We start from the raw sequence: 24140 nt of genomic DNA, 5'->3' as shown, positions 1-24140 counted from the left end.
AAAAGGAATCGTCTAGAGAAAGCTTACTCATGTTTACCGACCTAGAGTACCAAGTAGTTTCAAATTGTTGTCAGAATTGTTTAAATCTATGCTTATGAGTCAGCATAGACTATCAACTAACAAGACTGCCTCTTGATATTGCATCAATGTGCCCAACACTCAAACAAAATAATCAAGTGCTGGTTATTAGGAGATGCTTAAACTACACTAGCTTCCAGAAATCACCAGCACTCTCTTGCTATGAGCGATGCACATGCTCTGTTATGAGCAACATAGTGTGTTCCCTTTAAAGAGTGCCGTTCTGTACCAAACAAAGCTTTGACGCATAATCGGCCAATCAGATTAACCAGTATGATTGATTCAGCCAATTAGAACACTACTTCAATGTTTACGCTCACTGTGGGTAAGAGAGTTATCATTCTTCTTTGGAAGCTGGTGTAGTGGCTGATAGTTTTACATTTTCGTTACAAGAAAAAAACATGTATATTGTTTTATGAAATATCACATCCTAATTACAATGGTTTATAAGTTTATAAAAATATTTGAGAGAATTAGTAAAAAAGTAGAAAAAAATGTTCCACCTTTTCATGTGCTTCAATTGCCCCTGAAATTGAAAGAAGGGTCAAGTTAATTGTTTGCATGTTAGCAATTCTATCTAGGAAACAATCCTCTTTTTGGAAATTCCGCATGATTGGGCAGGAAAAACCGCATGTGTCATTGACCCTGAACATACTTAAAGCAAAACCTCCTATGTAACTGGTTGGCAGTTTTGTTTTAAACATGTTCAGGGCCACAAACACATAGGAGTTTTTTCTGCTTAACAACGATTAGACTTTGTACAAGTCTTTGATCCCACTGACCTGTGAATCTGTTCTGGTGAGATTACGAGCTCTGTCCAGCACCTCAAAGATATGATCTTGGAAGCAGTCTAGCCTTCTGTAGCATCCCCTATCTAGATATCTTCGGACTGTGTCCAAGTCTATAGGTCTCCTTTGCCCATAGTAAAAGTCAAACAAATAACTCAAATGAGGATCAAACTTTATGTGTTTGGGGTAGATGGGGCAAGTAAGGGTAATGTAATGGGGCTATTGCAGTTAAAATCCATACCCTTCTATGGAAGACATAACCTTAATCTCCCACATATGGCATGTAGATTTCAAATGAAGTCACCCATTCAGGTAGCCCCAATTGAAATTCACACTCCCTGTGTGGGAGATTAAGGACATGTCTTCCTTAGGGGGTGTGGCTTTCAACTGGAATAGCCCAATATAACACTAGAGTAGGGGTGTGTTTGCTAACACCAGCAAACAAGGACACACACATGAGAAATCTTTGTGTGAAAGTGGCCACACTGGAACTGTGGACAGTTCCACTGTTCATGGACAGTTTTGCTAGATCAGAAATAGCATTAGGTCACATTACAAAACACCTGCATTTATACTTTGTTACACGTGTTAGTGCTTTACTCATAACATCGTGAATTGATATAGAATGGCACGCATGCAGATGGCTTCTCGCAATGCAAGACTGGTGCAGACTTATGCAAATTTATGCGAGTGTAAGCTGGGACTTAATTAACATGCACTGCACAGTAACAAAAACTAATAATTGTCGCCATATATAGACACTGCGCTCTCTTCTAAACTTTCGATCACCAATATAAATAAATAACTCCATTTACTTCATATCAGGTATTGAACTGAAGGCCTACATCACTGTTCTTCTCCATCTGGCTTATTAGCTCAGTTGATAGAGCATTGGTCCGGTGATCCGACGGTTCCAGGTTCAAATCCTGGATGGTCAGTGAATTTTTTCACTGGCTGTTATTTATGTATGTGGAGACTCATTTTTTATAAATAAACTAAATTGATTTGATAAAAAGGAAAACAAAAACAAACAAACATGCAACTCACTTCTGTACTTCGTTAGTTTCATCTTTTTCCTTCATTGACTCCTTATCAAATGGCACTTCATTCAGTGAGTCACTAAAGCACCTTCCCTCTTCATCTTGGTAGTTGGCCAAGGATACAAACAGATTGGTCAGAATCTCCCGTACAAGGCTCTGAACGTTGGGGACGCCAGATGACTCATCCCCCATCAGTTCTGTCTTGGTCTGGAGAAGTACTCTCTGAAGGGTCAGAGCATCCTGAAGAGGAGAGGAGAATAAAAAAGGAATTAATATTACCCACTGCTATGGGGGGAAAAGATAACAGACCGCGTACAAGCAGTTGAAGTCTCAGCATCACCCGATAATGAGGGCCGATTGTTCCATGAAATGCGACAGGCAAAACTGCTATACACTTACAGCGTATATTTACGGCCTATTTTTAAGGCACGAAACGCTGGGGTGATTGTTAGACACCTCACGGTAGAACAATCGGAGCTAATGAATATGCAAGAATTCACAGCATGCAATGCACGGGGACTTTGGCTGTTGATACGTGGTCTGTAGCAGTCTTTGGTTTTACCTTCCCAATATGCCAGTACCCATTTATATACCTGGGTGGAGAGCGACAAAAGTGCACAACCCTCCAATTATGAGTCAAGAGCCCATACCACTGCGCCACCATGCCCTAATTATTGTTTGTTGTTAACTAATCAGCCTGTACCTACCTTATAAATCAATGAATCAGGCTCGTTGAATTTGCACGCATTGTCAAACATGAGTAAGAAATCGTTGACCATGTCGTCAAGGCTCTCGTACTTCTTCAACTGCATGCGTTGCTGGATTTTTTGCATATCAATTGGCTGTTTGATTACCTGATAATACTCGGGATAATCCTGAAAAAGTTCAATAAAACAACTAATTCTGGTTATAGGACACCGATAATTATAAAGCAAAAGTTAAAGTATGGTCTGTTGGGTTCATATGGTTATAAAATAAGAAGCAGAATACCCATTTCATTTTGCATTTCAGTGAAGAGATAATATTTTCTTTTTCTGAAAATATTAATAATAAAACATTCAGCGGTATTCATTTCTACAGTTCAACCAGGTAAGCCAGGTTATGACAATGGGCTCTTCAAGTTGTAATCCACACCCCCTATGGAAGACATTACCTTAATCTCCCACACAGGGGTTGTCGAATTCAAATGGAGTCACCCATTCAGGTAACCCCATTTGAAATTCACACCCACTGTGTGGGAGATTCAGCTCATGTCTTCCATAGAGGTATATGGATTTCAACTGGAACAGCCCGATGTGTTTTTTGCTTAATAGCAAACTACTAGTAAAAAAACAAAAATCAGTAAGTTGTAATAAAGCGTACATTCTTGAGAGGGAGCACAATAAACGGTTGACTGAGCTCTCGTCCATTTGCATCCACATGCTTGTTTATGGCATTATACAACTCTTGTAGCTTCTGGAAGAGCGGGTTATTGATCTTGGATGGTGATTGTGGCACCGGTGTTTTCTTTTGCGGTCCAGGCTTCTTGGCTGCACTGGGAGTGCCACCTCCTTTTGGAGTGCTGCCTGTTCTTGTTGCTGGCACACCTGAAAGGATGAAAATAAAGAGTGATTTTCATTTTATAATATAAACGACAATAAAAAACAGCCATTTTGAAGTTGATTGATTTTGACTGAAATATTTTACCAAAAGAGAAAATTTATCAAAATTTGTTTGCAAAAATTGTTCAGAATTTTTTCAGATTTCTGTAATATTTTAGGGTCATTTATCAACTTTCAGGAGTCCTGACCAAAAGACTTGGAAATTTTGCCATTAGAACAAATTTTTGTGTGTTTTTTGTTACCTAACAGTATTGCTGTAACTTCATGATACAAGCAAGCTAGCTAGCTAGCTTTGAATTGTCCTATTCTGAAACTGGTGCAGCGTGGTGCATTTCCCCATTACCACTTTTAGGCATAAAAGCAAATATTTTTAGAAATTATAATTTTGATAAATAAAAATGTTTTTTCAATAATTATTTTCAAATCAGCATGAAGGGGAAAAATGCAAGAACCATCATTGTAGGTTGTTATTTTGCAAGTTTCTTTTATATATATTGTTATGAATTTAGCAGACAGCCGAAAAACAATTTTCCCAATAAGTCAGAGGGCAAAAACTGCAAAAACTGTCCCATAATGCATTGCAAATTTAAATGTCAATTTGTCTTATTTGCTACCCGTGTTTGGTTAACAGCTATTTATCTCTCAATTACCGCAACTGCTAGTATATGGATGACATGGGCATATGTGTTTTGGCCTGATAGGAAAAAAAACATTGTATCTTTGATGATTGTTAAAAACAAAATTTGGCAAGAACAATTGGATTTTGTAGCCTAAGTTATCCAGCCCTCTAGCCTACAGCTAATAAAGTTTGCCTCTAATTTGCATAACAGCAACTACAATGAGGTACATACATGTAGATATAATGCATGCTATATCATGTAGAAATTGCTTCTGATCATTATTTTTAAATTTGAATATAAATTAAATAATAAAACATTGATCAGATATTTTATATATCTTTGTCATATCTAGCATGCTTTTAAGCTTATCAAGCAATAAGACCTCACAACAGCATTTGGACCATTAGCATGCTTTAAAGCCATAATGTGCGGTTTGCTCACAGAAATGCCCTCATTTTGCAAGAATTCATTACCCAATGCTGTGAAAGACTGAGCCTGAAGTGCTTTGATTACAGTGAAATTTAAGAGTTCTGAATACACCCTGCCCTAAAATGTTTTTTGGTCGTTTTATGACTAAATACCACTGTCCAATTCTGGAAATGTAAAAAAAGAAAAGTTTTTTTCTTCTTCTTTTTTTAAAATATTTTTTAAATATATACAGGCCAATTTCCAGAATTGCAGAAATTTCCGGAAAAGTAACATCTCTGAAAACGACTGGAGGTATTGTTTAAACTGAGTCTATAAAACGAGTGGAAAGCCTTAGTAAGTACTATAGATGAGGAGACATACCAAGTTGGTCTGTAGTTGTCATTCATCTTTGCGCAAACCCTGTTTTGTAGAGGTGCTGTGCTTTTAACAGTTACAGGACAATAAGGCAATTGAGAAGTGAAGTGATCTTATGCTGTCCTCTCTAGCATATCGATAGACCAGTCCCTTGCCTTTGTTTATTTAAACATTGCTGTTTCCTCATCTATAAATATCTGTTTTAGCTACCTATATTTGATATATACTTCCTGTGCATGCAAAGTGACACTAATATCTATATAAACACATCACAAAAAATAAGTCCCCCTCTCAACATTTTGTCATAACATTGTACGGTTTCGTTTTGTACCAATAAAACTAACTAAGAAATAATTATATGACTGTTTACTACATGCTGTATAAAAATGAGAGATGTCCATGACTTCATGGCTGAATGAGCCCAAATAGAAGACAAAAACTGCACTTTTCAAAAGTCACAAAATAGGCCTATGCATATCACAATAGTTGATTCATGGCTTGGTACATGGACTAACGGGAAAACACATGTGGTCCAGTTTAGAATCCCCACCAAGAGAACATTTACTGTACATGTAATGTGTAATCAATTCATGATCATTCAGTCATGCAAATCCCCTTCTTGATTCAAAACTCAGCACAGTGAGTTGTAAGGTGGTCAGTCCCATTGCTTTTTCCAATACAAGCACAAGCCTACTTTGTGACTTTTGGAAAGGGCGGGTTTTTGTCTTTGGACATCTTTCATAATCACAGAACACTTAGTAAACAGTTTTACTATTTTTAAGTTAGTTTGGTACAAAATTTTACCTTACGAAGTTATGACAAAATTTTGAAAGGAGACTTATTTCTTGTAATGTGTTTAAATAAAATTATTACAGAGTGACATAATGATCAGACAGCTACTATAAAGATTAATATACACCAAGGATAAACTGGGTGACAAGGGTTAGTTCAACTACACTAATGAGTGACAAAATTGATAAACCAGGTTATCCACAGATAAACTGTTATGCACTAGATTAAACAAGTTAATCTAGGGATTATAATAGCAAGGAGCAAAAGGTCACATTGTGCAGTGGAATTTGGTCCCATGCTTTTTTTCCAATCCACGCTTTTATTAAGGAACCCTTTGCACTGGTGTCTGTCATTACTCCGGCTTTTTAGAAATATTATCATTGGTAGGTACATAGAAGTTTTGCATGAATGCAATTCATAGTTTCTGGTCATGCTGTTAATCATGCCAAAAGGATTGATGTATTTCCGATCACATCAGCGATCATTGCTATAGTCCCAACCCAATGCGGCCAAGTCAGAAAGCTGTGCTCAACTCTGATGTTGCTAAATCACTGTTGTAGATCATGCGTAATTCATGGTGTTGATTCACTGGTGCTGTCCGTCCTACCATCAAATCCGCTTTTTGGAATTGGGCGCTTTACAAGTACCATTCAGTAATAATAGTACATGCATATACTATCAAATTTTAAACTAAAGAGGCCGTTTTAACCAACATAGACTATATCATTTTTTCCACCTATTTTACAAATGTGACCCAATATCCAACCAGGCTAAAGTCAGAAATTTTGAAATTTGAGTTACTACCATTACTAACTTGCTTAGTACCTATAATTACTGATGTCAAATCCCCAGGTTTCTTGGTTGCAAAGTTATGAACATTTTATACATGCATTTTCTTCTGTTTTTTATTGGGGTTTTTTTTCGCCTCACTTTTTGCTTACATCTCAGTTTCATTATTGCCGACATTAGCCCGATTGTACCAGATCTGGTCGCAAATACACTTTTGAGTGAGTAAACACATAACCCAACCCTTTGCAAAATTTTGCGACACCATTTACCCCGTGCTTTCTAAAGCGTGAGCTGCATAAATTGAGTGAAGTTGAGTTTGCTACAGCATATATAGTCTGTCTCGTCTCAAGTTGAGAGTAATACCATATTGGATTTTGCAGTGGCAGATTCGAATCATGTGCGCTAACCTAATCACAAGCGTAGAAGGGCGATTTATCCATACACTGGCAATTCAACCAGATTAAGGTCATGATTTCAACGCAAATAGCCCAATCTATGAATATACTGGATTTAAATTGCAAGGTGCAAAATGCAACCAGATTTCTCAATGGACAGGTGAAGTTATACTTTGACAAACTGGGGATTACATATTGAACAAAATGAAATTAATGCAGCAGGGAGGGAAACGATTAAAATTAACATTGGGTTGGAATGCATATTTGTTGATTGACCCATCAATAACTCTATGAATGCAACATGCCATGGATCAATAACTCATGCTGAGGATAAACAAGGCCATGCCTACTGACAAATCATGTTATGCCCCAGACAAACCATGTTATGCCAGACAAACCAGGTTATGTCACATACAAACCAAGGTGTGCCCATAAACTGGATTATGCCATAGACAAACCACATTATGTCACTGACAAACCAGGTTATGCCACAGAAAAATCAGGGTGTGTCCACAAATAAACTGGGTTATGCCACATATAAACCCAGTTGTCACTGACAGACCAGGTTATACCACAGATAAACCAGATTATACCGCAGACAAACACAATTAAACCAAGTTATGGCACAGAAAAACCAAGTTTATATGTAGCACAACTAATGTTTTACCAAATTACGCTGCTGAGGAGGATATCACAATAATATAAGCAAGCAAGCAAGCATCACCAATATGGATAATCAAACTACATCAATTCAATCATTCTTGCCTTGCGCCCTGGTACTGATGGCGGTGGTAGCAGCAAAACCACTGCCAGATGGACTGTTGGGCCTACTGCTATGTATAGAGGTCAGTTTGAGAGTGGTACTGCTCTTACGTGTAATGGACCAAGGTGCTTCTGTGATAGTGACACATGAAAAGTAAGTAATGCTTTGTCTATTCATTTAAAGGTTAATGGCTAGGAATGATTTGGTTCAAGTTCAAATGACAAATCTATCCACGTATGCACCATTTTATATAATTTGTCATTTGATCTTCAACAAAATCACTCTCAGTAACTAACCTCATTTATATATGTCAAAAAAGGATCTTAATTGTCTTTAAAAAGCTTTTGATCCCAAAATCAATTGCCAATAAAACTTCATAAGTACCCCCTCCCACCCCTACCCCCCAAAAAAAAACCCTACAGTCAATACTGCATAGGTACGCAAAAACATGTGCACTTACATGTTCAAAATTCACAAATATATTTCATGGTTTTACTTTTTGTAAACGCAAAAATGCCTGTAGCCCCATGTTTTTTAGTCCTGTCAACAAAATACTATAAAAAAGGAAATATTTTTGCATTCCAAGCTGCTACCGTGAAAATTGCTTTCGTGTATATATCAATGTAAAGAAGCTCAGATCATGAATTTAAAAACAAGTAAAACGGATCAAAATTGGCAAAGTGCAAAAAATTAATTGCACAAACTTCTATTTACATGAAGGCTCTGGGCATCACACTTTATGTTGAGTGGTATCCTTGTTTTAACTTGTAAATATTATCATGTCAATTTGGTTATCTCAGTGGAAATCCATACACCCTCTATGGAAGATGTGGCCTTAACCTTCAACACAAAGGCGTAGATTTCAAATGGAGTTACCCATTCAGGTAAACCTCATTTGAAATTCACACTCCGTGTGTAAGAGATAAAGCTCATGTCTTCCATAGAGGGTATATGGATTTCAACTGGAATAGCCCACTGTTCTGTTTTGTATGTTATTGGTGAGATGAGATGAGATGAGATGAGATGAGATATTAAATACATACCTGGATGTGGTAGGTTCAATTCTTTACATTTATCTCTCATAAGCTTCTCCAGAAAATTTGCATCCTGGTATACCAGAGAGCTTTCCTCATTGTAAATGCGAGCATTGTTGAACATCAGCTCCAAGTCTTTGATGAGCCTTTCTCCATTTGTATACTGTATGAAAGAAATCATGGGTTCGAGAAGATTAATATGGCATTGACAGCATCAATGACAGTATCACTAATTTGAGTAATGCATAAGTGGTAATATTTGTAAAAGTATATTTTTAATGTTAACATCTAATACCATTTGTTTCTTTGAAATGTTGTGCCTTTCACATTTTGTTACACACTTTCACCCTTAATAAATGATTTTGCACTTTTGTAGTTTTCTGTCATTTTTCACATGATCCAAAACCTTTCCTTTTGTCATTTCTGATGTTGGGCTCACTGGCAGCGGTCTTGGCAGAATTTGATCCGAGACTATTACCTTGTTATTTCTTACATATTGGCCCTCAATGGTTTGTGCATACATGTCAATTTGTTCACATGCTGTCCATGTGATAGTCACACTGTATGCACGTGATAATCATATCGTTATGAATTCGGCAGACGGCCGAATCCGGATTCGGCTTTTGGTAAATTCATTTTTGGCATGCATTACTTTTGAATTAGAGAACAAGGGATCAATGTCTTACCTATAGAAGGCAGCATATCGATTTTTTAACGGTTATCGTCTTTGACCGTACTGTGAGTCACCGTTAGCTAACCCTGTAGGCCGCCCTCTTTTGATTTACTTATTTTGCTGTTATCTTCTGATCTCCGTTAAAAAATTGATATGCTGCCCTCTATTATGTATAGCATTGATCCCTTATTCTCAAATTCAAAAGTAATGAATGCGTAAAATGAATTTACCAAAAGCCGAATCCGGATTCGGCCGTCTGCCGAATTCATAACGATATGTTGTACATGTACTGTCCACATGATCTCAAATTTACCTTGTCATTTCTGACATTGGCCTCAATGGATTTCATGTCAATTGGTTCTGTTATCACATGATAGTAGTCTGGGTACAGTTTCTTTGAAGGTTTTTCAATGAAGATAGCGATAGGGTACCGATCCGTTTTATCCTGTGTGAGACACATGAAGGTATACGAGAGATTAATATATACATCAAAATAAAAAGACATTTTCACATTTAATACATAAATAGGGCATAACAAGTTTGCACAGTCTACTCTTCCATTTTTCTCTGTTGAGAATAAAAAAGAAAGTTAATTTCCACAATTTCAGTTGATTTGGACATTGCATATTTGCGAGTTATGCATAATTGCATGTATTGCAGTGCCAAAGCCCAAAAATACATATTGGACAATGTCTTTGTCAAACGACTGAATCTGCAAGACAGGTTATGTACACAAACATGGTGTATGGATAGGTTTCTGATGGTATAACAATCTTAACTTTTTTGGAGTAAGTTGGAGGATGAGGCTGTGGATCACCAAGTGTGTGTCCCTAGTTTGTAAGTAAAACTCAACAGGATGGGTTGATGTCTTTGGTTGCCAGTACTTAGACACAGGTAGGGACACCCCAACATACTATAACTACTAACTATTATGACCATACCTTGTAATGAACCAAAGAATCCACCAAAGCTGTCATAGAAGCCTTCAGTGCACCCTTCCCTTCACTGGACTCCCTTGTTCTTTTCTTTGGTTTCTCATCTCCGGCAACGGAAGATGCAGTACTGGAACTTGGTGTCGAGCCACTTCCAGGTTTACGACCCCGTTTCTTCTTCTCTGGTCCTTCGTCTTCGCTTACCTCAGGCTAAGAAAATATATACAATAAAGTTGTATTTTTCATCATACAAGTTCAGTATCACATAATATGATCATAATGATCTTTTCCTTAATTTGGACAGGGTATTATGAACCCGTTTTGATTTTCTGCAATCAACAGCCATGTGATGATCACTAGTGCTCTGTATAATACACACATGATACACACATTATATCCATGTGATACCCATACCACACCCATGTGATACTCATACCATATCCATGTGATACCCATACCAGGGTTCACAGTTTGCTCTCAAATATCCGGGTCCACTTTTTTTATGCTGGACCCATTCAGATCCCATTTAGTTGAAATTTGCGGGTCCCAAATTGATTTTTGTGGGTCCAAATTGTACTTATGTACGAAACTTCATAAACACCCGGAAATGTATTTTCAGTACTGGCACAAACGATAAATATTAAAGTATGCTGAATTTGGCACCCAAAACTTACCAAAGTCGAGTCAAATTACTGGGTAAAGGACGACTTGCCGCGATCGGCCGACTTTCTCATAAAGAACTGCAATTACTACCTAATAACATGCACTACTTTAATCATCTAATTATTTGGTTATTTTGTTATATTTGCTCGGTTGAAATATACAACTACCGCAAAAACGTGTTTTCGCGATCTCACCAGGAATTGACCCTGTTTTGTTGACATTTTTATTGTAACATAATATTTGCACGATCCGGAAAAAAAATCGCCAAGTCAACCTCTTCCACAGTTCCCCTTGTATCGCTGATCAAATATCTGTGCATGAAATAGCGATGAGGTGTGTATCATGTTGCAGCGATTTTTGTAATTGTATGTAATTTATGAATGAATAGTGAGCCGATTGAGCTGGGTTATCGCACAATGGCGATCTATGATGATATTTTCTATTTCTTGGATGGGATTTTTTCCGGGTCCAAACACAGCCTGCTGGACCCATTCAGGTTACATAATCTTACTTTTTCCGGGTCCAGTGAGTTCAAAAAGCATCCCGGACGCGAAAACGCGATAAACTGTGAACCCTGACCCATACCATATTCATGTGATATCCATACCACACCCATGTGATACCTACACCACATCCATGTTATCCATGTGATACCCACATCCATGCTATCCATACCACACCAATGTGATACCTACACCACATCCATGTTATCCATACTACATCAATGAGATAGCCACACCACATTCATGAGATACCCATACTACATCCATGAGATACACATACCACATCCATATGATACCCATACCACTTCAATAAGATCCCCACACCACATCCATACGATGTCTATACTACATCCATGTGATACTCACACCCCATCCATGTGATACCCACACCCCATCCATGTGTCTACCAACACCCCATCCGTGATACCCACACCCCATCCATGTGATACCCACAACCCATCCATGTGAATGTGATACCCAAATCCCACTCATGATTGCTTTGCATACCTTGACAACTGCAATTTCTGCTCTATCCAAGTCTTTCTTCCTTATCAGCATTAGTCTCTGCAGATGATCCGCATCTTTGAAGAGTTTGGATTTGGGTTCATTGTACTGTTTGGCATTCTTAAATAGAAGATTCATCTCTGCAGCTAACTCATCAAGCGACTCATACTTTCTGGTCTGTGAGTAACAACAAAAGTATTAACAGGTCATTTTATACATGCATAACCTTTTGAAGATTTAGTGCATTATAGGTTAACTGTTGCCACTGTGAACTTAGATATGTCCCCTGTGTGCTAACTGGAGTCAGCAGGGTAGCAGTTCAAAAATCATGACCTTATGGCCAAACTGCGAGTCTGTTTTCTTCAATTTGAGATTTGTTTGTAGGAATGTACAAAAAATTCATTAATTTAACAGTGCCTCCATGAGAATCACGGAGGGTTGGCATTGCCTTAACTCACCTTGATCTTGGTCCTAATCTTACTCAGGGCAGTCGGCTGTTCTATCTCCTCGTAGTAGTCTGGGTACACCCTCCTACTTGGTAGACGCATAAATGGCTCGCATATCAAGTGTCCTAGAATGGAAAGAAAATTACACAAATTGAAGTTTAATTCAAAATCATCTGAAAGCTACATTCAGAGATATCATGTACCTGACAAGCTTCATGTGTAATGTGTTGCCCTATGCAACATTCATGATACATGCCAATTATTGTTAATAAAGTTTGGACCTTTGCTAAAAAATGTTAGGGTACAACAGGGACTGTCTTTTGGAATTTGCAGGAGCATTAAAAAGCTCTTCTGGAGCCTTAAAGGAGAGCTGTTTAGAGTATTTACAATAGAATGTAAGGAGAGAATGGTCAACTAAGGAGAGCTAAAATCACTCTCCTATATCAGATTTCAGGAGAGCAGTAGAGAGTGATTGCTCTCACTCTCCTCAAAAGGCAGTCCCCGGGTACACTATTTTGGTCCACATGCATGAAAATCAGAATTGCCCATAGCTGGCTAGCCATATACACTGTCCAAGCTCCCTTAGTCTAATACTTAGTTAGAACCATAGAATTGGAGACATAGTGTGAACCTTGTACTCCCATCAACATAATTCCTAGCCGTTAGCTAATTTGGAATCTCAAAGTATTCAATTATACCCACTGTGAAGACTTATTTAGCCACCCTGTAGCTTACCCAAGGAGTCTTTGGCTGTGGCAACTGCATCATACAGCATATAAAAGATGTCGCTACTATCTGACATGAAGCTCTCATTGCCGGATTCATCATCTTCGTATTCCATTGGAGGCTGTGGCTGCTCATCCTCATCCTCGTCTGATGAGATATTGGCTGCGGCTGAGACGGCCGATTCACTGGGTTTTTCAGCAGGTGTGGGTGTGTTTGAACTGCTTGGTTCTTCACTTGGAGTATCTGGAGCACTGGGAACCCGGATAGACATAAACAAACAGTTATAACCAAACAATTTATGGGGGAAGATATGATATATCAGGGCTTGATTTTCATGGAGAGTATAAATAAATAGCAGTTTAAAAAACTCATCTCAAACACCTCAGGAGTGTGATTCATAGCTCTGCTTGATGCATTACAACCCATAATCTCCTAAATGCTACAAATGAGTACAATTTGTGATGAAAACTCTCCAGAAAGACACACAAATATTACCAGCAGACATGGGTGTTAATCCCGGGGGGACAGGGGATGTGTCCCCCATCACTTTTTGGTAAAATTACCCATTTTTTGTTCTTCTCAGCCACTTTTTGACAATGCAGGCTGATTGTCCCCCCTCCCCACATTTCAAGCCGGATTGGTGCTAATGCCAGCAGAGCAATTTGTAGCCCCATAAAAATTTTTAATTCAAGCCCTAATACTGTAAAACTTCTCATTTCGTAAGATACTTTTGCAAATAGGGTAAGATTCACAAATGCCCAAGAATTTTTAAATATTTCCATTTTCACATGTTTGGAAAAAGCATCGGATTTCTGAATTACACAAATGAAGTCCCCTGAATATGCTAGGCATTGGTAATTTGTGAATGAAATATTTGCGAAAATGGAGTTGTTTTTCCATATATATTCTCTAATGTGAGTTATATATAAATGCATGTAGCTATAATGCATGGGAATTGGAATAGTATGCCAATAGATGAATTGGAAGGTTAGCTCAAAAGCATTTGGTAACATTAATCTTGCATGTTAATGTTTTATGTTTTTTGACAATCAAGTTAGCCTTTAGTTTGATGAGGAGATGCAAATTGGTTAAATGCATTAAACTGATAAGAAGCAAAGCCCAAGCATACTTGCTTATAAATTCACACTTTCTATCTGGATATTTAACAGTCTGTTTTTCTCCTCAAAATGAAACTTACACTATGAACGTTGATTAAAATATGACAGGATTTGAAGAGAAAAGAACTTTAAACAGCATGATCTTAATCTTATTTCAATTTGGAACAAACAGTGTCAATATTACATACACAACAATACATTTGTAACTTTTTCAGACAAAATCACAGTGCACATATGCAACGGCATGCAACCTTACAATCATGCAAAATTTGACACTTTTCCACTTAGGACAGGCTTGTGAATCTATTTGCTTCTAAATACTAAGATCCACATTCTTTTATTACAGTTGATTTTGTTTATAAACAGTACCCACCGCAATTTACATGCATGGCTTCATTTGCTATTAATTTTTTTAATGTTATTATTTGTATTGAAAAGTATATTGAAAAGACAATTTACATGTGGCTTTAAATAAGTTTATTCTTTTATTTACTGATTAATTCATCAAATAAAAATTAAAAATCTCAAAATACACCAAAGTTAGTACATATGACAAAACCATTTTAATTCTTGGTTGATGCTCACAGTTAGTAATGTTAATATTGTCCATATTAATTATTCATGTTACCATTAATTCTCACAAATATATATGTGCCCAAAATGAAGGTAATATTGTTGTATTAGTTAATGAGCTCTTATGCATCATGTAAGGTAGACTTGAAAAGGAAATCAAAGCCTAAAGATGTCAGAATAGAGTCTTTTGGGAAAAGAATAGTGGTTAATTTCATTTAAATGATTACATATTATAGTATAATCACTTTTTAAACAGTGCAATACTAATTTTGATGCTAAGAGGTGTTAATTTGGAGAAGTTTGAATAGTAATGATCCAATCCAAATCAAGATTTTGAAACTCACATCTTTGCAATCAATGGACAATGTGGGCTCTATACAAAGATTCTGACACTGAATCTTTCCCTTTCTGGATACAATGGTACACTGTTTCCAAGGCAACAGATTTTCAACAGGTTTTAATAAACCTGACACAATGCAAATTGGTACAAAACTGTCCCACAATTTGTCAATATATTTGCCAGAACAGTTGTCGTTATTTATGCACTATAGCGTGGATTTGAATACATAGGTGACTATCAATACTTACATAATGTAACAGAACAAAACAAAAACAAAAACAAAAGCAGGAAAATAAGAAACGAAACAACTGAGAAAACATAGACATACATGTATTAGGATTGCATACTCCACTTGTAGCATAATGTCTTTACACATACCAACTAAAAGGCAAGCAAAGGCATTGAAGTTAAAATCATCAGATGATTTATAAATGGCATTTTGACACATATTTACAAGAAAGAAAGAAAGAAAGAAAGAAAGATGGAAGGGAGAAAGGAAAGAAAGAAAGAAAGAAAGAAAGAAAGAAAGAAAAAGAAAGAAAGAAAGAAAGAAAGAAAGAAAGAAAGAAAGAAAGAAAAAAAAAGATAGAAAGATGGAAGAAAGAAAGAAAGAAAGAAAGAAAGAAAGAAAGAAAGAAAGAAAGAAAGAAAGAAAGAAAGAAAGAAAGGAATGAAAACAGAAAGATTTGAAAAAGAATACACAAGAAAGAATTCATATGAAAGAATTCAAAAGGAAGAATTAAATAAAAAAGAAAAGTAAGGGGAAAGGAAAGATAAAATAATGGATAGTGAAATGGAAAGGAAAAGGAAAAGGGAAAAATGAAAGGAAGGAAATGAACGGAGGGAAAAAGAAAGGGAAAGGAAAAGAAAGGAATGAAGGGAAAGGAAAGGAAGGAAAGGGAAAGAAAAAAAAAGGAAACGAAAAAAGGAATGAAAAGGAAAGGAGAGGATAGAAGGGAAATGTATGTATGGGGATAAATACACAGAAAAGAATCATGTTCACTTCACATGAAACTGCAGAAAAAGAGAAACTGAACAATACTTTCACAGCCCAGCAAACTGGAAGCAATTTGCAGCGCAGGCACATTGATTGATGGAAGACAGAAAGAAGGAAAGCAAAGAAATAGCAACATGCTTGCTGCATCACAAGTTACATCATCAAGAGTACTTATATACATACATCTATGCAACACATATATAGAACAAACTACAAGTTAGAATACCATGTATCTTTCAGTGCTGTAAATAGAGACGACAGAGGGGCCTCAAACTGCTCCTGAAAACTTCGGAATCTGGGAAGAGTGTTTAGATTTTATACAATAAGTTTCACTAAAACTTGTATAATTAGACTTTATTCAGAAATAAGTTAATTTATTGCAAGTTTACATTAAAGCTATGGCTGCATGCATCATTATTATGCAGAAATCTTACTGAAGTCCATACAAATTTCACAGTCTACCTCCACTTACGGTACTGATGCTTTTTGCAGTTTTTAGCCCTACATCTACATTAGCATGCATTGCACATAAAGCAAGTTTTAGCAACATCCACAGGTTATAAAGGACTCTTTACATAACTTATTTGGATCAATTCAGTTAGATCTAAATCAATGCAATTTGCCAAATGCAGCTATCTGAATTAAAGAAAAATCTAGACAACGGAAGCACAATTATGAAATGGTGCTTGTTTGAAGACGACTTAAGGGGTACTACACCTGTAGTAAATTGTGACTATTTTTGCTTTTCTCAAAACTAATAACACACTGGTAACAAAAGTTATGTATATTATAGGGGCAAGGAATCTAGTTACTACACTGGAATTTCAGTGACCCAAGACAAGCGGTTCGTTATTTATGATAAGAAATGAGGTACTGCTAGGATGTACCTCATATCCTATCATATATACTGAACTGCTGGTCTTGAGTCAATTAAATTTCAGTGTAGTAATTGGATTCCTTGCCCCAATAATATACATAACTTTTGTAACCAGTGTGTTATTATTTTTTGAAAAAAATGCAAAAATGATCACAAATTTACCACATGGGTGTAGTACCCCCTTAATTCTGCCAGGAATGAAACCATTCTAGGCGAGGTAAGCAAGATCCAAATTAGTCCAGTTCAATATGAAACAAGACAGAGTAATTTCAATCAACCAGCATTAATTTGACCTAAGATAGATCCAAACTGATTTGATGATCCACGCTAATTTGAGTTATTTTTTTTATGTATGCTATGTATTTTATATTTAGTCTAAGCACAATTTTGTGTTTTTTCATTGATTTCATGATCCACAGCTGATTGCAGAGATTTCCTACATATTTTCCTTTCTCTGTGTGTTTCTCCATCTCCTAACTTTTGGTCAGCTATAGACTGTGCAATGCTTTCAATCTAATATTATTATTATTATTTGAATTTGTTCTGACTCTCCAATCTGATCTGAACCAATCCAGATTATAATGTAGCCTATAGCTAACAGGTGGATTGCTTTATAGATGAGTTGACCTCAATGTTTATCAACCAAGGCAAGTGACTGGTATATTGATATGCTTGAGTGAACCCCGTGCAACCACTACAATATTCAATAGCTTTATTGTGATGTAGCTGGGGAGTTTTAAAAACACAAGCCCTGAACAAAATATGATGCGCGTGCATACTACCAGGCATAAAGCAATGGAAATTGTGATGATGCGTGCACATACTGCCAGGCATTGACGTCAGAAGTAAACTCACTATGTTCCGCATCCACATTTGGGTAATTGGTCATTTTGAATCCACTAAGAATTTGTCGGCAGCCTTATTTAACAGCAAATTGTTCACTAGGTAACCATTGATTTTTACAGATGCACAAAGAAGCACATAGGTACATGTAACATTTTTGTCTCAGCACAAACATGACATAATCATGCATGCAGCAGGGTTCATGGTATTGCTATTGGTAAGCTAGTTAATATAGCAGCCTAGAGCTTTACATTTTTTGAAGCAAGCACAGACTATGATTGGGTTGTTTGTAGTGTTGTTTTTATCTTAGAATTTCCACTAAACTATTTTATATTATTCTTATTTTACTTGATGTTTATACACATCACTTGTCATTTTTTTAAATATTTTATACTGTAAAAGTGGAACTTTTCAACTAAACTCCTCAACAAAAGTTTGGAAAAATTTTTCAAGCATCTGTATCTCCAATTATTTGTGACATATTCATATCGTGTTGCATATCACTGGATAGCTACAATACTCCCCTTTACATTGTCACCCCATTTGAAACAATAACATTTTTCACGGCTGAGTACATGCCTTGTGAATGTAGTGGGGTCTCAAAATGAATTTGCCAAATTGACCATTATTCTGTGCAGCAAGCTGCAATCCCATAACTTCACAATCTGGGACCTAATGCAATCCTCCAAGATGACACCGCTCGCCCCACATAGCCACGGTAGTCAACGACTATCTACAGAATATGGGAGTAGAACATTTTTCACGGCTGAGTACATGCCTTGTGAATGTAGTGGGGTCTCAAAATGAATTTGCCAAATTGACCATTATTCTGTGCAGCAAGCTGCAATCCCATAACTTCACAATCTGGGACCTAATGCAATCCTCCAAAATGACACCGCTCGCCCCACATAGCCACGGTAGTCAACGACTATCTACAGAATATGGGAGTAGAGTCAAAATGGCCTGCCATCAAGCCAGACCCGGGGGCCAAACCTCAACCCGATTGAACACTTGTGGGACCAGTTTGATCGTGCTGTGCGTGCCAAAGAAGCCCATAGGCAACCACATTGAATGACTTATGATTTAATCCTTGTGGAAGAATGGAATTCCATCCCACAGTAACGATAAACCAGGTCGGTGAGCAGCATGAGGAGAAGGTGCCTGACTATTGTGGCTGCCTGTGGTTTTTCCACCCGCTATTGAGGTTAGTGGCTAGCTTCGTTTGAGCACAGAATAATGGTAAATTTGGCACATTCTGTTTGAGACTCCACTACATTCACAAGGCGTGTACTCAGCCGTGAAAAATGTTGTTGTTTCAAATGGGGTGACATTGTAAAGGGGAGTATTGTAGCTATGCAGTGATATGCAACACGATATGAATATGTCACAAATAATTGGAGATACTGATGCTTGAAAAAACTTTCCAAACTTTTGTTGAGGAGTTTAGTTCAAAATCAGCAAAGTGCAAAATATTACAACCATGAAATTGACTACTTTTACAGCACTGTGTTTGAACTATGCTGTCATCTCTGACATTAGCAGAGATGCCATTTAGTACCACTCAAGCCTGAACCTGATAAAAAAAATGCCTGAAATAGCACATAAATTTGGAACAAAAAGTATGCAAAGTGTGCAAATTTGGACTTGTAAAAAAGAAGGAATTCAGGCAAAAGAAGGAAAAAGTGGCAATTCTGCATTACACTGGACACATTCATCATTTGAAAAAAAATAATAGAGACTTTGGTTGACAGTTATGTACGGCAACACTTAATGCATATTTTACATCCTGCTGCAATTTAATGCTATTGTTGATCCCTGAAGAAGCATCTCATATATAAGCAAGGTTTTATTTGGGGTGTGGAAAATAGGGGGAGCTTAAGGGTACTCCACTAACAGCCATTTGTAGCCTCTCAGTCCCCTATATCATTTTAATAGCCTTTTTCAAATCTTGTTTGCCATCAAAGTTTTCCTCTTTCTTGAATACTGCTTCCAAGTTTGGTGCCATGCAATTATATGTGCAGCATCAGGTCTACTGTTACATTTAACTGATATGTACAATTTTACATTAGCAAAAGCATATTTATTGCACATTGCATTTAAGGTAAGGTTGAGGGCAAGTTAGTTTTTGAAATGTTTCAGGATTTATTTCCTCATTCCAACTCGCAGGAGCTGTATGACAGGCATAACATTGATGGTAAGGAGTTCAAATACTGCACTTTCAATTCAACAGGTATTATGACCTTATTAGCCTCAAGTGACGTTTTAAAGTGTCTATAAAATCAGGGAACACTTTTGGCTTAAAGAACCACAATATATATACCATATTCTAATTAACGCCCCAGGAGCTTTGCATTTTCCGAGGGGGAGGGGGAGTTAATTAAATACCTTTATTACAATGACAATTCCCATTAAAAACATCATTAATACTATCTGGCAGTGCTGCAGTGCTCCACAAACAATAAGGAATTTATACAAATACTGTAAACAAGATCGATAACAATGGATGCACCCATCGATATCGTGAAATCAGGGATTACATGTTCGAAAATACAGGTACTGTATGCTTTTTCAGCATTTATGGGATAGTTTGGTTGCAAAAAGTGGTGGGGCATTTATTTGAGGGGGCTTTTATTAGAGAGAATATGGTATTTAGAACTATAACTGAGATAATATAATATGCAAAGCCCTTAAAACTTCTCTAAGATAATTATTCATTTTGTAGCATGTCACCTCCATGAGCGACACACAAACACGGTGGAGTCGGTACTCTTTGATTCTACCTCACTGACTACATGTATATATTTCTCTACTACATCTTGGCACAATTCTTTCATGCTCAGTAGAGGGTGGAATTGTGTGAATATGCAAATACAGAAACACTCTCCTGATTGGTTAATTGAAACAGGTCAGGAAATACCTGCATCTCATGAATATGTAACTACAGAAACACTCTCCTGATTGGTTAATTGAAACAGGTCAGGAAATACCTGCATCTCATGAATATGTAAATACAGAAACACTCTCCTGATTGGTTAATTGAAACAGGTCAGGAAATACCTGCATCTCATGAATATGTAACTACAGAAACACTCTCCTGATTGGTTAATTGAAACAGGTCAGGAAATACCGGCATCTCTTGAATATGCAAATACAGAAACACTCTCCTGATTGGTTAATTGAAACAGGTCAGGAAATACCTGCATCTCATTGACAAACCTATCATGTGATCTTGTAATTATTACCTAATATCATGGTTGCACATGTCAAGGCAATTAAAACCACATAGGCCATGCAAAGCATTAAGGTGACAATTGAAGCAAGGGTTATTGATTGCTTAATCGGTTGCTTGATTGGTAGGTTGATTGGTGAGGGATTATATACATGGAAGCATAGGATGCATATTTGTTTCATATTTTGAATTGATTTCTCATCCTCCTGCAAGCCTGGGCTGTGTAATAAATCAAACATACAAGCCTCTACTTGGTGAAAGATTTAACCTGTAAAGATGACAATTATGTATGACCTGTTCATCATAAAAACGGATAGAGGGCAGGTAGCTAAAATTTTGATCAAGAGCACAAGAATCAGGTTACAAGAATCATCTTGCCAATTGACCTTTTTGGTAAATCCCATCCCATTTGCGAGTACACCTGAGAACTCATCATTTGATGGGATCATGCCGATCTGCACTGAGGTTCACATTGTTTATCAAATATTGTTACTGCGCATTGCAAGTCGGCGTGATGTCAAATGACAAAATCTTAGGTGTACTCGCAAAGGCTTATGGGATTTACCAAAAATGTCAATAGAGAATGAAATATAAGAGAATTAACTTTGATTATGTAAGGCTGTGCCGTTGTGATACTATTGTCTGTATAAGCATGGAAGAAAGAGATGAGAAGGAACCACAACGACTTCGATCGGCCAAGTTTTAATCCGCTTATCTATTGACGCATGAAAAGAAAAGCTATCAATGGTACCTCCTTTCATGTATGATCCATTTACCACGATCGATGCTTGGCGAAATCATTACTGGAAAAAAACTATAACAAACCCATCCACGAACAAACAAATGCTACCCGGAAGTAAGATTCTGGAATTTCACTGATGCTCTGAACATGTATAGTAGCTTTGTTTTGGGATCTACAGTCAAACTGTTTTCTTGATCGTATTGTGTAGAAAATGTCCTTTAAAACATCGAAAAGGTCGTCAAAATCGGCCGTTTTTTTGGTTGAGTTTCAGCTTTAGCAAATAAGGTAAGATTTTGGTGACTTTTTCAAGAAAAATAGATGTAAAATGTTCTTAAATAATGCACAATGTTCCGGTTGAGTCCGGTACATAAAACCTCTTTAATTTAATAGTTTATATGTGTATAATCGTAACTAGCTAACTCGTTTCAGTGCCAAAGACTGCCAACTCTGAGAAAAAAGTCATCAAAGTTCGGGAAAATTGGGCAAAATGGAAGAAAAAGATGTGTAGGCCATCAATGACCGATGATCACGCACCAGAGAAAATCCTATAGGGTGCTTGCACGGAAGGTCATTAGTTCAAATCATCCTTCAGACACGCTCCAGAAGACATGCAAATACATGGAGTACAATACCAATCACCTATTTAACGCAGGGTATTGATCAAAGTAAATCCTCATGAATAACAATGTCAATTAAATGTCGGTAAAGGGAGTGGACAAAGTGAATGCGTTCGTTGTGGTTCCTTCTTATCTCTTTCTTCCATGGTATAAGCAAGCATCAATGTGATACCATACCATATGATGTGTGTTCACATTGACACACAAGTATTGGCAAAACAGTGTGAACAGACCTAATGGAAATATTAACAAGTAGCTTATAGCATCACTTTTATATACTTGGATATCACATGCTTGTCTTGTAACTTGAATCTCCATTGGGATATACCAGTTGAAATCCATACACCCCCTATGGAAGACACATCCTTAATTTCCCATACATGGAACTTGAATGTCAAATAGGGTTACCTGAATGGGCGACTCCATTTGAAATCTAAACCCCCTGTGTGGGAGATTAAGGGCATGTCTTGTGTATGGATTTCAACTGGAATAGCCCAATAGTCACAACTTAAAGCAAGTAAACTTGAAACTACTGAGTAAAAAAGGGTCGCTAACTTCACATGATTGGTCAACTTATGATGGTGTGATTTCACAGAGGGGGATCCTGATTGACAGACAATGTAAGTACATGTAGTTAGATTATATAATTTATAAGAAGTACCAATTGTTTTAGTTTCCATGGATAATGCTCTTGATATTATGAGTTAGTTCAGATGGGTTAAAAAGCTTGGTACTGCTGGGTTTTTTTAATGATGGATTTATCTACTTGTTGTAAGTTGTATCCCACAGAGAATGTTCAGCTTTAGCATTTAAGAAATCAATTGAAAATATGCGATAGACATCCCTGAAAATCAGTACGCCATGCCACGATAAACTGTTAGATGACAACAGGAAGGTTGACACATTCAATATCCACAGTGTAAACAGCGAGTCATGTCACAATCATCCAAACAGGTTGACATTATAACTCAGCAAATACTGTTCAAATTACTGATCTAGATCTAAGGATGTTCAAAGGTGACCATAGAAATGGAATTTGATTAAGATGGCTGATCCAATCCATTTTTGTTATTTTGAACTGTTTAGAGCTGCAAGTAACCAGCCATCTGTAAGACTGTAACCCTGATATTAGTCAAACTATCAGGATTTCTGCATCATATTCTTGTACAAGAATTTCTTGTAACCAAGAAACGCAAAAATTCTATCCTATGAGTGAATATCTAATATGATGGCTTTGTAAAGTTCATCTCAGGCCACTAGTATATGAAGTCTACGTCTAATTTCTTTGGAATCATAAAATTTCCTGAAAACTTCATTCTTGGACTATTGAATGATTTTGGTAATTTTTTGTTGAAGTAATCTAAAATGGTTATACTTGTCCACTTGTTGCATGGCTACAATGGGGCTTATAATCATACAATTTTGACTGGCACTATTAACATGTGTAAACAGTATTTTCCAATATCATCATACACAAGGCAGCTATTTATTGCTGCATATAGCAAGCAGCTATTGAACATGCAACCTTCATGCCTCACCTTATCCCTGTCAGTAAGTCATTTCAAACCTACTCTCCTCATATATTCAACATTAGCTACCCAATACCTTAAATTTGCTAATCAAATATACTGTGCTTTTGTTACAAAGTCTCAGTGCTTTTTCTAAACTCATGCT

General features: G+C 36.9%; 1 protein-coding gene across 1 annotated transcript in view; it reads right to left on the bottom strand.

Annotated features, from left to right (window-relative positions):
- Positions 1 to 24140, bottom strand: part of LOC140171251 (protein polybromo-1-like) — an 82237-nt gene that overhangs the window by 34643 nt on the left and 23454 nt on the right. Inside the window, exons 9-19 of the mRNA XM_072194480.1 lie at positions 16385 to 16453; positions 13140 to 13381; positions 12417 to 12529; positions 11962 to 12135; positions 10298 to 10498; positions 9670 to 9801; positions 8693 to 8846; positions 3269 to 3492; positions 2614 to 2781; positions 1914 to 2146; positions 861 to 996 (exon numbers count right to left, since the gene is read on the bottom strand). Of these exons, the coding sequence (XP_072050581.1) occupies positions 861 to 996; positions 1914 to 2146; positions 2614 to 2781; positions 3269 to 3492; positions 8693 to 8846; positions 9670 to 9801; positions 10298 to 10498; positions 11962 to 12135; positions 12417 to 12529; positions 13140 to 13381; positions 16385 to 16453 (1846 nt within the window). The remainder of the gene's footprint in view (positions 1 to 860; positions 997 to 1913; positions 2147 to 2613; positions 2782 to 3268; positions 3493 to 8692; positions 8847 to 9669; positions 9802 to 10297; positions 10499 to 11961; positions 12136 to 12416; positions 12530 to 13139; positions 13382 to 16384; positions 16454 to 24140) is intronic.

Source organism: Amphiura filiformis, chromosome 15 (genome assembly GCF_039555335.1).
Source record: "Amphiura filiformis chromosome 15, Afil_fr2py, whole genome shotgun sequence".
NCBI lineage: Eukaryota > Metazoa > Echinodermata > Ophiuroidea > Amphilepidida > Amphiuridae > Amphiura > Amphiura filiformis.
Note: the sequence above shows the minus strand (reverse complement) of the source record. Positions and strands in the feature narration are given on the sequence as shown.